The 13,982-nt window shown below is 35.7% G+C and overlaps 1 protein-coding gene across 3 annotated transcripts in view; it reads right to left on the reverse strand.

Moving 5' to 3' along the window:
* Positions 1–13,982, reverse strand: part of LOC139689445 (TOM1-like protein 2) — a 28,605-nt gene that overhangs the window by 13,440 nt on the left and 1,183 nt on the right. For all 3 annotated transcript variants that reach the window (XM_071586582.1, XM_071586575.1, XM_071586589.1), the window contains exons 2-9: positions 13,124–13,293; positions 12,938–13,028; positions 12,071–12,261; positions 8,995–9,318; positions 6,147–6,271; positions 5,168–5,334; positions 2,600–2,804; positions 1,519–1,600 (exon numbers count right to left, since the gene is read on the reverse strand). In XM_071586582.1, coding sequence (XP_071442683.1) covers positions 1,519–1,600; positions 2,600–2,804; positions 5,168–5,334; positions 6,147–6,271; positions 8,995–9,318; positions 12,071–12,261; positions 12,938–13,028; positions 13,124–13,293 — 1,355 coding nt within the window. The remainder of the gene's footprint in view (positions 1–1,518; positions 1,601–2,599; positions 2,805–5,167; positions 5,335–6,146; positions 6,272–8,994; positions 9,319–12,070; positions 12,262–12,937; positions 13,029–13,123; positions 13,294–13,982) is intronic.

Raw genomic sequence — 13,982 nt, forward strand, 5'->3', positions numbered from 1 at the left:
TCATTGTTCGAGAAGTTAACAAGAAGAACCATCATCCACAGCGTTGTGAGGTATAGCAAAGCAGCAAGCTCAAAGTCAGAGGCAGCAGAGAACTTCATCAGTGACCTCAAAAAGCTCGTAAATTCCTAGGGTTACCTGCCACAGGATTTTTTTTAATTGTGACAAGATAGTTCTCTTTGAGAAGAAGAGGCCAAAGCGAACCTTCACTTGTGCAAATTTTAGTAGCAGAAGTTGTGCATTGCCCAACCATAAGGCAATGAAAGGCCATCACAAGCTGCTATTTTGCACAAATGCAAGTGGCAATTTGAAAATAAAATCTCAGCTTGTTTGCCATTCAGAAACTCCACGAGCCTTCAAGAGGTCTAAAACAGCAGGCTAAATGTGATGTGGCAGTTATGGGGTCAACTTTTGCATCATACCATGCATACAAGGCATTGCCAGAATAAGGCGGAGATGATGTGCCCCATACATTTATTTAATGACCATTCTGAGTTGCATTTTTATTAAATTTTGAAGCAGCGGCAAAAACAAATGTCTCTAAGACAGCTTCCTAGTACAAGAAATTATGTCTATATCATAAATAATTTAACAATTTATTGAAATTCATTTTTGCTTTTTTAAATCGAGTATGCATTCCCAGTTGCTTCATTCCATGATGGAAGAAAAGGTGCAAAAGATCCACGTTCAATGTATACATACAGGCACCTGTAAGCTTTGAATAAACCTTGTACATAATTTTTTCGGCAAGGAACACATTATCATATTTCACATTATTTTTTATGCAAAAATTTGTTTCATTAAATGAGTTCACTTTGTGAGAAAGATCACAGAATGGCTTAAGCTCATATCATGAGGTTCCACTGTACTCACTTGGGCCTTCTTATATTGGAAATATAACTGGTGCAAACTACTTTTTCCGGCTTTTGATAAAATCAAGTAAAAATGGCAAATTCTGTGATGCCAAGGATTTGAATTTGAATCTGTTTACGAGACAGGACAGTGCAATGGACCAAATGAAATTGAAAAATGTTCACAATTTCCATGTTTTTATAAATGTTAATCACTCATAGATCACTCGCAATATCGAACAACCACTGTGAGTGGTAAGAAAAACCACAAACATGGGTCTAGCTGTTTTCAATTTATTTTACAAATAAATCATAGGACAATAAACAGTACCCTGGCTATTACTCATTAAACCAAGATTCTATTTATTGCTGTTGTCATTCTGTCAGCCTGTCACTCCACTTGAACGAAAAGATAAACATTTAAGAAAACCTCTTTCTGAAGGCTAATTTTATACAGCATCATATAAAATTAAATTATTATGCTTACCAAAAATTATAGTAAAAAACATTCTTTGCTGTTCTCCTCAATACAAATCAAGGATTATAATTGTTGTAGTATAAGAACATTAACTAAAAAAAACCACATACGACTTCTTATCAGTTTGATACCTTGAACTTTAAAGTCCTAATCAATTATGATTTTTAATGTTTTTTTCCTTTATTTACTTACCGGTTGTGATCTCGTTTGAGCCACTGAGCCTAAGGAAGCTGTTGTTTGGTCTGGATCTAAGTTGTCTTTATACGTGCTGCCACTGCAATATGAGTTTCAACGACAAAAATGTTTGCCAAAATTAATGATAAAATTCATTATTTGTAAATAATGCATTTTACTTTAAACAACCTTTCTTGAAGGATTTTATTTTAAGTAAATTCTCATTACGATTTTACCAGTGAGCACATTTACCCAGTTATTTTATCTACCTACATCTTCAAGTCTTGCCAAAATCAAGATTTATCTATACAGACGTATTCATAAACCAAAGGCTGTTTCAAAATGGAATGTTTTCATTTAAAAACAATAAATAAAACTAAACAAAAAAATTCAATTTTTACAGAAGTGAAGTATTTTCATCAGCTCAAAAGTATATATTAGCATATAAAATTGGTTTGCTTGCTTGGAAAAATTTTCTCCATGAGGTTATAAAAATAGCATAAGCAGAAGAAACTTTTTAAATCAAGAGTAAGTTTTTGAATATTAAACCTAGAGAAAAAAAATAAGGAATTGTTTTTCAAAAACCCTAGTCTTGTGAAAGTAAGTGCATCCTTCCTGAACACGAAACTAAAGTCATTATTAACTTTTCAGGTCAATATACTTAGTATTTTATGGACATAGAGGGGCAGTGATGTTTCAAAGATCACATTAGCAATTGCCATATTTGTAAAGTTTGTTTACTTCAAATCCAGATCTTACAAAGTCGAATTAATTTGATCCTCTGAATTTTTAAATGATGAGTAATGTACCTCGTATCAATAAGGTCTCACCATACTAACTCATGTATATATCAACTCCTTAACATTTACAGTTTCCATATTTTATCTTGTGAATAGGTTGACCCTTGTTTTTCTCCGAGTTATTAAATGTAGCGCCAAGTTAATTCCAGTGAATTAATTATAATGATAACTTGCAAACATTTTAAAATTCATATTCTCAAGTAACATGGGCCAAAGAAGATTAATGATTGATATTTAGTGGTCAGTTTGTCAAGAAGCTAATCACAAAAAATAAGAAAAATTTAACAATTAACACCTACCCAGCTTTGCTTGATTCATAGGTCACATTCCGAGATTGGGCAAACATGTCAAATTCAGTGTCATCAGCAGCACCAGAAACTGCACCACCTCTAGCAACTCCTCCTTCTGCTCCCCCTTCAGCACCACCCCTCTGCTGTGAGCCATGTTGAGCAGGCACAGAGCTGATTCTACTGAGTTGGGAGGTCACATTGTTTGAATTTATACCTAAAAATAACAAAAACGTTACACTTAGTTTTAATGCATCAAAACAAGTGATGCATCCCTTTGGTTTTTCCGTAGTTCCACAAGGAGTATCGGAAGAGACTAGTATTTGGCATGTGTTGAAGTACAGACCCCCCAAGGTCAGACTCCCAGACCACCAAGCCTGTTCAGTGCAAGCGCGCTGCAACGTACTGTCACACCAGGAAAATTTGTAAATCTGTCAAATTAGCTGCTGAAAAACCTGTATGTATTAAGCTAGCATGACATACTGCAGAAAGGATGTTAGTGTGTGCTAGGTAGTGCCTGATGGATTTGAATGGCAGGCAAACAAAAAATATACTTCCCCCAAACAACTTAGTCTCAAGAGCCCAAGAAGCACTGGAGATTTTTGGCCTATCTACACCACAGAGACTTCCAGGAAAGCCAGAGGGACTTTAATGGATGGAATCGCAAACTGTGAAACATAATGCTTATATTCTGGTGAGCTTGTCATTTTTAATCACTCAAATTAATACCAAAGCCTTAGTTACATGTCCCTTTATTTAAATATTAATTAATACTGCTTTAAAAAGTCAAGAGATAATAACAATAAGAAAATCAAGCAGTGGCTTGAAATTCTAAAACTATTAATGACGACTACAGAATACCTTCCCATAAGAGAATTCACACTCCAAAAGTCTCTGAAATAGGCCTTTTGCATTTACCTACATTGCACCCGACTGTACCAGGGTAATCCCTGAAGTACACGACCCAACAAAGAATAAACAACTATTTTGGAAAGAAATGTATTTGTTTTTCAACATAATCACTTATCAGCTCTACACACCTTTCCCAATGATATTCAATAAGTTCAATACCCTTTTTATAATAAGAACAGTCTTGCACCTTAAAATACCCATTAACTGCTGACATCACTTCTTCGCAGGTGGAAAATCTTTGACCACTGAGCCATTTTTTCAAGTTTGCGAACAGAAAATAATCCGAGAGGGCTAAATCTCGCAAATACAGTGCATGAGGTAACAATTCAAACTTAAGTCTTGAATTTTGGCCATTGCAATTACGGATTTGTGAGCTGGTGCATTGTCTTGATGAGACAACACTCTTTTTAGCCAAATGCGGCTGTGTTTGCTTGATTTCTTCGCTCAAACGTTGCAATAAGTTTGCATAATTCTCACCATTGATAGTTTTTCCTTTTTCAAGATAGTCAATGATAGTTTTCAATGAAAATTATCCCACGTGCATCCCAAAAACCAATGCATGACCTTGCCTGCAGATGAAGCTGTCTTATCCTTCTTTGGAGCCAGTTCTCCCTTTTGAATCCATTGTTTTGACTGTTTTTTGTCTTGGGTGTGAAGTAATGGACCCATATTTCATCCATGGTTATGAAACGGTGCAAAAATTCTGCTTTGTGGCTGTAAAAATTTGCTAAACACTCAATTGAAACATCTTCATGACAATGGTTTTGCTTGCAAACGAGGCACCCATCTAGCACACAGCTTTCTCATGTCCAAATTTTCAGTTAATTAGCGTAATACCACACTTTTTGAAATGCCTACTGTGTCTACTAGCTGACGCACTTTCAGTCGACAATCATCCAGGATCACTTTGTGGATTTTCTTCACGGTTTCTGGAGTCGTCACTTCATTTGGTCGACCAATGCAATGCTTGTCTTGACGGCTCGTACGGCCTCGTTTAAACTCTGCTACCCAATATTTTACTGTCGTAAATGAAGGAGCAGACTCACCCAGAGTAGAATCCAGTTCAGATTTCATATTGGTTGGGCTGAGGCCTTCCAAATGAAAGTATTGTATGACATAACGAGGACCATTTTCTCCATTTTTAGAAATTCACTGAAAGTGTTCACTATTGATGGCTGCCAAACAAATACTAATCAGCATAGCATCTTCAAACTTGAAACATAGGCTTTATTGATTGCATACTTTCTAATACAGTGATATTTTTCAAACAACTACCTCCATCTCTAGGTCAGGCTGGGTACTTCTGGGCCTTCCCATGTATAAAAAAATTTTGTTGCTTATATTATTCATTTTATGATAATCCTACATGATGTTATTTATATATAATGAAAATGTACTTTTTAGGGTTTTTTCCTCAAATCTCAATTTCATGTAAACCTCAAATTGACAAATTTTTCATGAGCTCCTTCAAAAACACAAACATTAGTTTTCACTGTACATACGATATTTTTTTTGCTGAAAATTTTTTCCATTGCACAAAACATGCAGCAATTTATCTTTCATTCCAATATTAGCTTTTCTGAAAGATTACATATTGATTTAATTTGCCATAGATAGCCAGCTCCAGCCAAAGCCACAGAAAAAGCACAAGTTATATTATTCACTTACTAAGGCCAGCCAGCTTACTCCCAAGGCCTCCAGTAGCAGCAGGGAGGGGGGTGGCTGCAGCCTCTTCACTGAGGTCAATCAATGACTCATCTGCTTCTTTACTAGCCTCTTGCCTGGCAGCAGCCGCCTGATTCCCTGCTTCCCTATTTTTCACAAATCGTCCGTAGCTAAAGGAAACGGCAAAGAGTCGATTTTTAAGGATTAAAAATCTGAATATCATTACAACACCCAATTGTCCAGAGATACAATCGTCTAAAGACATAGAATGATAGCAGTATTATGATAATATCTCTACTGTTATCTTAAAATGTAAAGAAATATTAAGTTACATAAGTGATATACAACCTGTTTTTGTTCATATAAAGCCATAATATGACAGTGACAGTGCACAAATAATCTAAGTATCAATGCGCCTGAGTTTAATGAATGGAGTTACAATGACCTAATTATCATAGAATACTTTCAGGAAGCTTCCAGTCCTACAAAGCAAATATTGCTTCTATCCTCACTAGCAGAACTAATTTAATTCTTTATTTTTATTACTTTCATCCACAATCAAGAGGACTAGAAATAAGTACCTGCAGTATATGCTTGCTATACAGTCTTGTTATGGTAGCTTCAAAGCATGTTAATGAGAGGATCAGGATAGTAACAAAGTTCTTCAATGAGTGTTCAAAGAATGTTCAATAAACACATGAATTTTTGCCTATGCTCTCAAATTCTGAAGGATTAATTTATAGCAATAGTGAGTAATATAATATAGACCATGATCAGTGCAAAAACTATGATCCAACATCCTAAAGTATCATTGGAGTGTTGCTGCCATGGTATGGCAATCACGCAATCCACAAAACTTGAATTTGAGAGTTGTTGAATTCATGAAAGGATTCAACCAAATTCTATAATCCTGACCTCACACGTAATTTCAACATTGTATGTATTGCCAAATTATTAGAACGTACAATATTAGACAACTTACCGCAAAAATAGATTGTTCAATTGGTCATTTATTCTGAGCAAGTCTGCAGTCAGTTCATCATGGGCCACTTTACCAATCAAATCTACTAAGCGTGTCTGCATAGCACGACAAGTTGAGTACAGCTCCTGTAACAGATAAATTGAGTTAAGATTTGAATTGATGTCTCATAACATGTCTTCATAGATGGTGAAAAACCTGATATATCTTAAAGATTTTCAATTAATGCAACGTGGTTAGCAGCACAATGACTGATTTGAATGGCAGAGACTGATTTTGCCTCGAAATAAAGCCTACAATATGTGAAAATGATGCATTATGAGGATGGTAGTCATTGTTATTACTTTTTGAAAGGGTTAGCAATAATTTACACTTCATATGAAATTTTTATGGCAAAACTTTCAAACTTTTAATTCAAGATTATTTTTCAAGCTGCAATTAAATTTCAGATACATTTTTTTCACTAATTCATTATGCACAAAGATGGTTCAATGTTCTTCATTTCTGCATTAATATTAAATTGAAATAATGTCAGTTTCTGAATCAAAATGTACACTGCAGATTTTATTAATGCTATGTAAGTCGTAGAAAGAATTAATTCTTTTGGGGCTGGGAGAGTGCAGCAGGAGACCTGTCAGAGGAAATTCCACTACTGCTGCTGCTATTTCTACATCTACATCTACATAATACCCCGCAAGCCGCCGCAAGGGCGTGTGGCAGGGGGTGTTAGGTCACCAACCGTAAAAAGGAAAAATACCACATGCAAAAAAACAACACGGAAAATTACACCCACAGCAGCGCACACACTCATGCAAAAACCCCTTCATCCAATACTCATGCAAACACACCGCAAAACAACTAAAAAACTGCACCCCATGATGCAGCACGAAAGCCATCCTACAGCATGGAAGCCAGGACACAACAAGCAAGAAATTGAAACATCACTACCACATGAAAATGCACCACGAAACACTCTACCCCCAAAGAGTCTGTAAAAGGCAAAGAATGCGACCTAACGTTGCAGGTAGCAGGAATTTCCCCCCCGCGGAGAGGGACGAGGGATTGAAAGAGAATATTTGACTATCACTGACTTTCTAACTGCACTTTAATGCCATGTTTTCTAGAAAAATCCCAACATGACAGGAAAATCTCAAAGCACTTTTGGCACTTAAACATTTTAAGAACTATACCAAACTCTACACAAATGAACACAGAGCAAATTCAAAATGTCACTGTAGCCATGGAAAAAAAAACAAGTTGCATAAAGTGAACACAACACATTGGTGTGTTAGTTAGGAATCTAGGGCCCGATTGCCTTGAATGGCAAGCAAATAACACACTCCTCCCCCTAATCTCATGCTGTGCCTTGGGGCCTAGGAGGCAGAGGAGGAACTGACTCATCTACACTGGGAACCCCCTATGTGGGCAGACAGATAAAGGTTGGATTTGTGTGATAAGTGCACCCACTTTTCCTGCAGTGATATTCATAAAAAAACAGTGGGGAATGGTACACAGGTTATATAGTAATTATACTTCAATTTTTTCAACTCAACATTCATATAAAACTTCAGAGATACATTCTGATGACAAGGGAAGACATTCTAATAAGCCTCCCACAATTCTACATACAAACTTTACACAATGAAATATTAGCATTAGGGATACCAAGTGGAACTGATAAGTATGAACCAACTAATATTTGGCAAATGCAGCAGTCATGTACAAAGTACTTTCCTCGGACAACTGTCTCACATTAGGTATAAAAGCAAGCAGGACACTGATCTCATTTCTCCATTTCAAAGTCTTTGCAGTTTCAATATCGCCACCATTTTACCCAAGAGTTTGATTGGAACAAGATCTAGATTCTCATTCCAATAAATTTCACGATTAGTAACTTGCATAAGTCTTTTGTGGATGGTCACTTTTACGTAAAACTTCTGGTTCCAACAAAGAATAAAGGAATATTAGAATTGTTTCCAGACCATTTCAGGATATGCCCAGAGAATTTTTTCAATTAAAAATCCAGCTTCAAGAAAACCATATGAACGTGGTGACTGGAGTGAAAAGTAGACCACAGTTTTCCGCCATTAATTATTTTATCATAAATTTATTTTTGATAGTACATTATCAATATTTTTATCAGATTCGCATAAAACCCATTTTTAAGGGCACATCTAATAGATACTAATACAAATCCATATCATTTCACTTTATCTTCATTTTCACCAGGACTAGACTCATCAAATGGTGGATAACTTATGAAAGCTTTTGATCAGATAGTAAACAAGGTGTCCCATGTTTAATAATAGAGAAGAAAAGGTTAAAAAGATACTATTATTTAAATATTTGCAGTTTTCCCATACCCAGATTGAACACCAGCACTTCCGTAAAAATGAGAACACAAGTAGTGCGCTGTCATTTAGTCTAACAAGCAGTTCAACACCTAGGCACCATCATTAGGTGTCCAAATCCACTTATGCACCTGATAATGATGCCTAAGCACTGAAATATGCATTTAGCAAGTCAGAATAAATAAGAGAAGAGTGTCATTGTTATGTAATGATGTTTCACCACACCAACCCAAACACTGCTCATATTTAATGCTTAATTTAACACTTGAATAAGAAAAATAGGTCAATACAGGGTTAAAGAATCTAATAGGTGGCATTAGCAAATTATCTCACTTTTATTCAATTGTTCTATCATCTTTTGCGTATCAATTTCTGACTAGTTGAATGGTAAAACAAAAAACTTTGCAACTGTCATTTGGCCATGAATTAAAACCCCACTCGCACATCAAAAAAATGTGAAGAAGCTTTTGCATGCCATGGATTTCAATTAAGATACCCACCTGGAGGAGCTGTAAATCACTCGGGTGTTCTTTCCCCGGTTCCATTTCCGCCATCATTTCATTGAGAACAGCGGCATTTCCCTGGACAACCTCCAGCTCAGAGCGAAGTTTGGCTAACTGTTCTGGTGAAAGAGTGGCGGTAGCAGCTGTAGGTGATCCTGGAGTCGCAGCCACAATTGCCGGAGCTGGAGGCTTTGCTTGAACCTGGGGGTGAGGAGGAGCAGGTTGGACAACTCCAGCTCCTGGAATCACTGCTCCAGTAGCTGCTGCCAGGTTGGCTGCCTCCGTCGGGCGGTCAATCGGTATTTCAGGCTCTGGGACACTCTTTATATGAAATATTTAAATTAAGAGATTAAATTGAAAATCTTTTCAACCAAAAATTTTATTAATTACAGAAAATGAGATTGTCTGAAAAATGTCTGCAGTTATTTTTTAGAGCTTATACGCTAACTATTAACCTTCAGCATTTTCCTAATATTCATATCCTCCATAAAACAACATGAGAATTGGTTCACATCATTCTTACCATCTAGGATTGAAAAATTTGAGTGGCTGTGCAAATGAGTGTAAGCTATGAGAATCACAGCTCAAGGTAAAAGGTCTTCAAAGTATTAACTAGAATTACCACGATATGTAGTTAGTACTGCAGTCATAGCCTCAAATCTATGCCTAACATCTTGCATGACCAAGTTTTCACAACATAGAAAATCAAGCTCCATAACAAAGTTTTTGCTAATCCTACATTCCATTCATACTCCACATCCCTGCCATTGCCTCATCATGAAAGCTTCTTTGCTTATCACAGTTTTCTCCTCACATTCTTACTACCTTGACCAAATAGGTCCAAAACACTACCAAGATAGGTAAGCTGTTCCACCTACTCCAGTCTACGCCCTTTAATTTTAACATTTAATTTAGCCTTCCTCTTTCTCAAAGACCTCATAATCATTGTTTTATTTACACTGATTCTCATCCCATACCAAGCATGCTGGTTTTCAAATGTACTTACTAATGATTATAATCCTTTGGTTGACTGACTAACTAAAGCTTGATCATCTGAAAAACCAACTGATTTTATGTATTCCTCAACACAAGCTCTCCCCATGCCTCATTTACAATTCCCTCAACAAATGAGTTCAATAGAATGGGCGATAATGGGCACCCCTTCCTCAGTCCCTTGCAATCACTGCGCAGATTGATTCTTCATCTGCTACATGTAACCGAGCAGTCTTGACACATGTACACACAGGTTAAGTATAAGCTGCCTATTCCTCTAATTTACTCCAATATTCTGTGATACACAAATTAATTCTAACCAATTTACCCTATTGAACACCTCAAAAATAAACACAATGAATCCTGATTGTATTGTTTCTTCCCATCAGTAACTCATTACTGCTCTAGCACTGCACGTAACTCTTCCCAAATAAAAAAGGTCAATCCCAAACCATTTGACCTCCAGTCACTCCTTTGATGAACTTGAGTAGTATTAAGCTGAAAGTGAAATCAAATTTTAGTCCTGCAGTGACCACATACAGCTGAATTTCCCTTTTTTTGGTATGGGACTTAATGCTAATATTTTAATGTCTACCGGCCAAATTATTTCCTTAACAATTTTCTGAATGAGTTCTTTAACAAATCTTCCTTCTATCCACACTTAGTTTTGCAGAGATGTCATTTTCCCCCATAACCTTGTTGATTTTATTTCCTTTAATGTAATTTTTATCTCACTATCAAGTATTCCTGGACCTAAACTATCCTTATCAGCATGACTCTTCCTATGTCTAAACTTGCTACCAAAGGCCAAATACCTTTACCATATATTCCTATATGTATTATTTCTCTTTCTTGTGAATGCTATTTGGGTCAATAATTAATTTTCATGCTTAATCTTTGATAGTGTACATTTACTTACAGAGTAATTTCCTTCCCTAGATAGTGCATACATTCAACTCATTCTCACCCAATTTGTTTCACATCTTAGTTTATTACTGTAAATATCAGGGTTTTTTCAATAAAACATTTTAATTAAGTCCATAAGTGGGTCGCGGTAGTCCAGAGGGTAGAGTGTTAGACAACTGACCGGAGGGCCCAGGTTTGATTCCCGGGCATGTCTCTGGGCAATTGCAACTCTACCCAAGGTATGTGATTTTTCAGGTACCAGATCTTCCTCCGAAACCATAACCGGCACAGGGAACGGAACTGGCCCCCCTACCCTGATGTGTGGATTTCACACGCCGTCGGGCTTAGTACTGGGTGAACTCTACCATCACCTACCAAACCGACCTTCAGTTTGATTACTGTGTTTCTAGTTTTTTTAAATCACATAATTCCCTTATTTTTTCCTGTATTTAAAGAACTTCAATAAACCAACTTTTAAATCAATTTCCCAAATAGAAACCAGCCTGTTTAAGCAAGAATCACAACACACCCTAACTAATTAAAATTAAAAATTGCCAATTTTTAATTTTAATTAATTATGATATTCCACCATATCATGCCTGAAACGTCTCTTTTTACACCCTTCCTAAACCATCAAAGTATCAAATTTAGAAAGTTATAGGTATCAGTGAAAAAAACTATTTTCATAACAATCATGAACATTGGGTCATGTGTGGTCTCCATATGAACTGCACATTTATACAGAAATATATTAAATATGAAATGTTATGTGAAATATTTTTTAGCCAATAGTCGGAATCATTTGCATCTTTTAGAAAGAAATTATCTATTAAATTACAAAACATGTGAAAACTATTTACTAATCATAAGCCAATATCCATATCATTTTAAGCCAAGGATTCACTAAATAATGATTCCTTCAGACTTCCATTTGAATGGTAATCTTAATTTACCCTGCGAAAATTATTTTGGTTATTTTCCACTTATAATAGGGGATCAGAATTAATTTGTCCAACCGTGTTAGGTGAAAAATATTCACGTCAAAGTTAGTAATGTGTATTCACCCCCTGCAACACACCCTAGCGATGGCTTGCAGGGTAGTAAAAAAGTACAATTATAAAAATACAAACCTGATCCACAATGCAACAGCTTTAAAATAAAATAGAATGCCTACCCGCTGAGGGGTGTGGATTGGTGCCATGGAGTCCAGATCTGTCATTGGAAACTCAATTCCCTTTTGTCTTAAATCATGGTAAACTTGTGTAACACCCGCCAGGTCAGGTAAATGGCTGAAAGCATCAGACCAGCTCTGTATTAGGCTCAAAACTTTATCTTGCACTGCTCTCGGAGGGTCATATTTTGGACCTATTAAAAAGAATGAAAAAAAGATGAAGCATTGACAAGAAAAACAAGCCTTCAAAAAAATCAAACAAATAGCTGGATACTTAATCACCAAAAGAATAGAATAGCTTCAACAGATCACTAAGTGTTAATGACAAATGAGAAAGTGAAAAGGGTATTACCTGCACATTATTTTTAGCAAAAATGAAATATTTTCAATGTATAAGAGCCTAATAATTTTAAAAATCTAAAATTAAGTTCAGTTAACTTTTGATTATCCACTCTCAATTTACCAACGGTCTTTTTCAGCCAACAAGGGTCTCTATCAACCAACAACATAATAGCTGCTTTACACTTGGTGCACCTCAAAGGAATGTTTTTGTTACTGCAAAAATTCACATGCTTTTGAATCCTTGGTTGTTTAATCAGTAGTTTAATTTAAAGTATTAGGTAAACGGGCAATATACAGTGTCAAAACATACAAGTGGCAAGCTTACTTCTTTAATTAAGAAAACCAAATAACTATTCTGCATTATCCAACTTTTAGATTTTCTGAGTTGTCCTCATGTTCACATTGACACAGATAATCAAGAGACATGACATAAGTTTCAATTTTTCACATTCCATGAATGTTGTCCATTATATATATTTAATAATATTTAAGTGTACACTTCATTAATTTACAGAGCACAAATCTTACCTATTAGTCTTGTAAGATCCAAAATAAATTCCTTGTTGCATGCCAGGATGCGAAATCTCATTCCACAGTTTTTTACGCATGTTTCCAAGACCTAGTATATGTGATACAATGAGCCCACCATAAGTAACGATCATTTGAATTAGCTTTTACTTGGCATTTATGAAAAATAAGGAGACAATATCTTACAGTTAATGTGTACATGAATACAGTGTAATTCTTGCCAGCATTTTGCTGCAGCCTCTTCCTGATGGCCTTAATAGCATCCTTAGGTCCATCTTCAGTATCATTCACGATGTCACACACCTCCATGTTGAGGGCCCAGTTTTCTGATGCAAGGGAAGCATCTGTAGCTTGTTCTGTGGAAAATAAAATCATCACTATGTATTTTATGCTCACATTTAATGGGGTATACCATAATAGAAATAATTTCAATGAATTACAAAATTAAGAAGGCAATGCTCAAGTTAAGCTACCCTTTTCTGCAATAAAAATATGGTATAAAAATAGCAAGAGAAATGAACGGCTACATTAAATAATATTTTTTATTATTTGAGGTGATGTGACCATTATACAGGTTTTTATTTTCCATAGGATCGTGATTTGTTAAGATATGTTGGTACTACATTGTGTCCATTAAAATATTTCTATTCAATGGAAAAACACATGGTGTACGGTTTTTGCAAACAAATGAAAGCCCCACAAAATGTGAGTGACGACTTATGTAATGGATTACATAATTTAATAACGCGTCCAATCGTAAATATTTTTTCCCGCTAAATACTATACCATCAATCAATGTAAACAATCATTGTTTGAAAATTTAATATTATTTAATTATCACTTATACAAAATCTCAAATAATAAGGCTGTCATTGCACGTGAATAAAATCTCCCTTTTTACGACAATCATGTTTGGCATTAGAATGTGGATTTTATAAGCTCATTTTAAGACTTTTTCATTATACATTTCGAATTTCACTAGCGTAAGTTTCTTCTGTTCTTTTATGCTGCCATGATGAAAACACGCGAGATGCTTGTCTGGTGG

The sequence above is a fragment of the Hetaerina americana genome, unplaced genomic scaffold, assembly GCF_022747635.1.
Source record: "Hetaerina americana unplaced genomic scaffold, ioHetAmer1.1.p SCAF_1, whole genome shotgun sequence".
Lineage (NCBI taxonomy): Eukaryota > Metazoa > Arthropoda > Insecta > Odonata > Calopterygidae > Hetaerina > Hetaerina americana.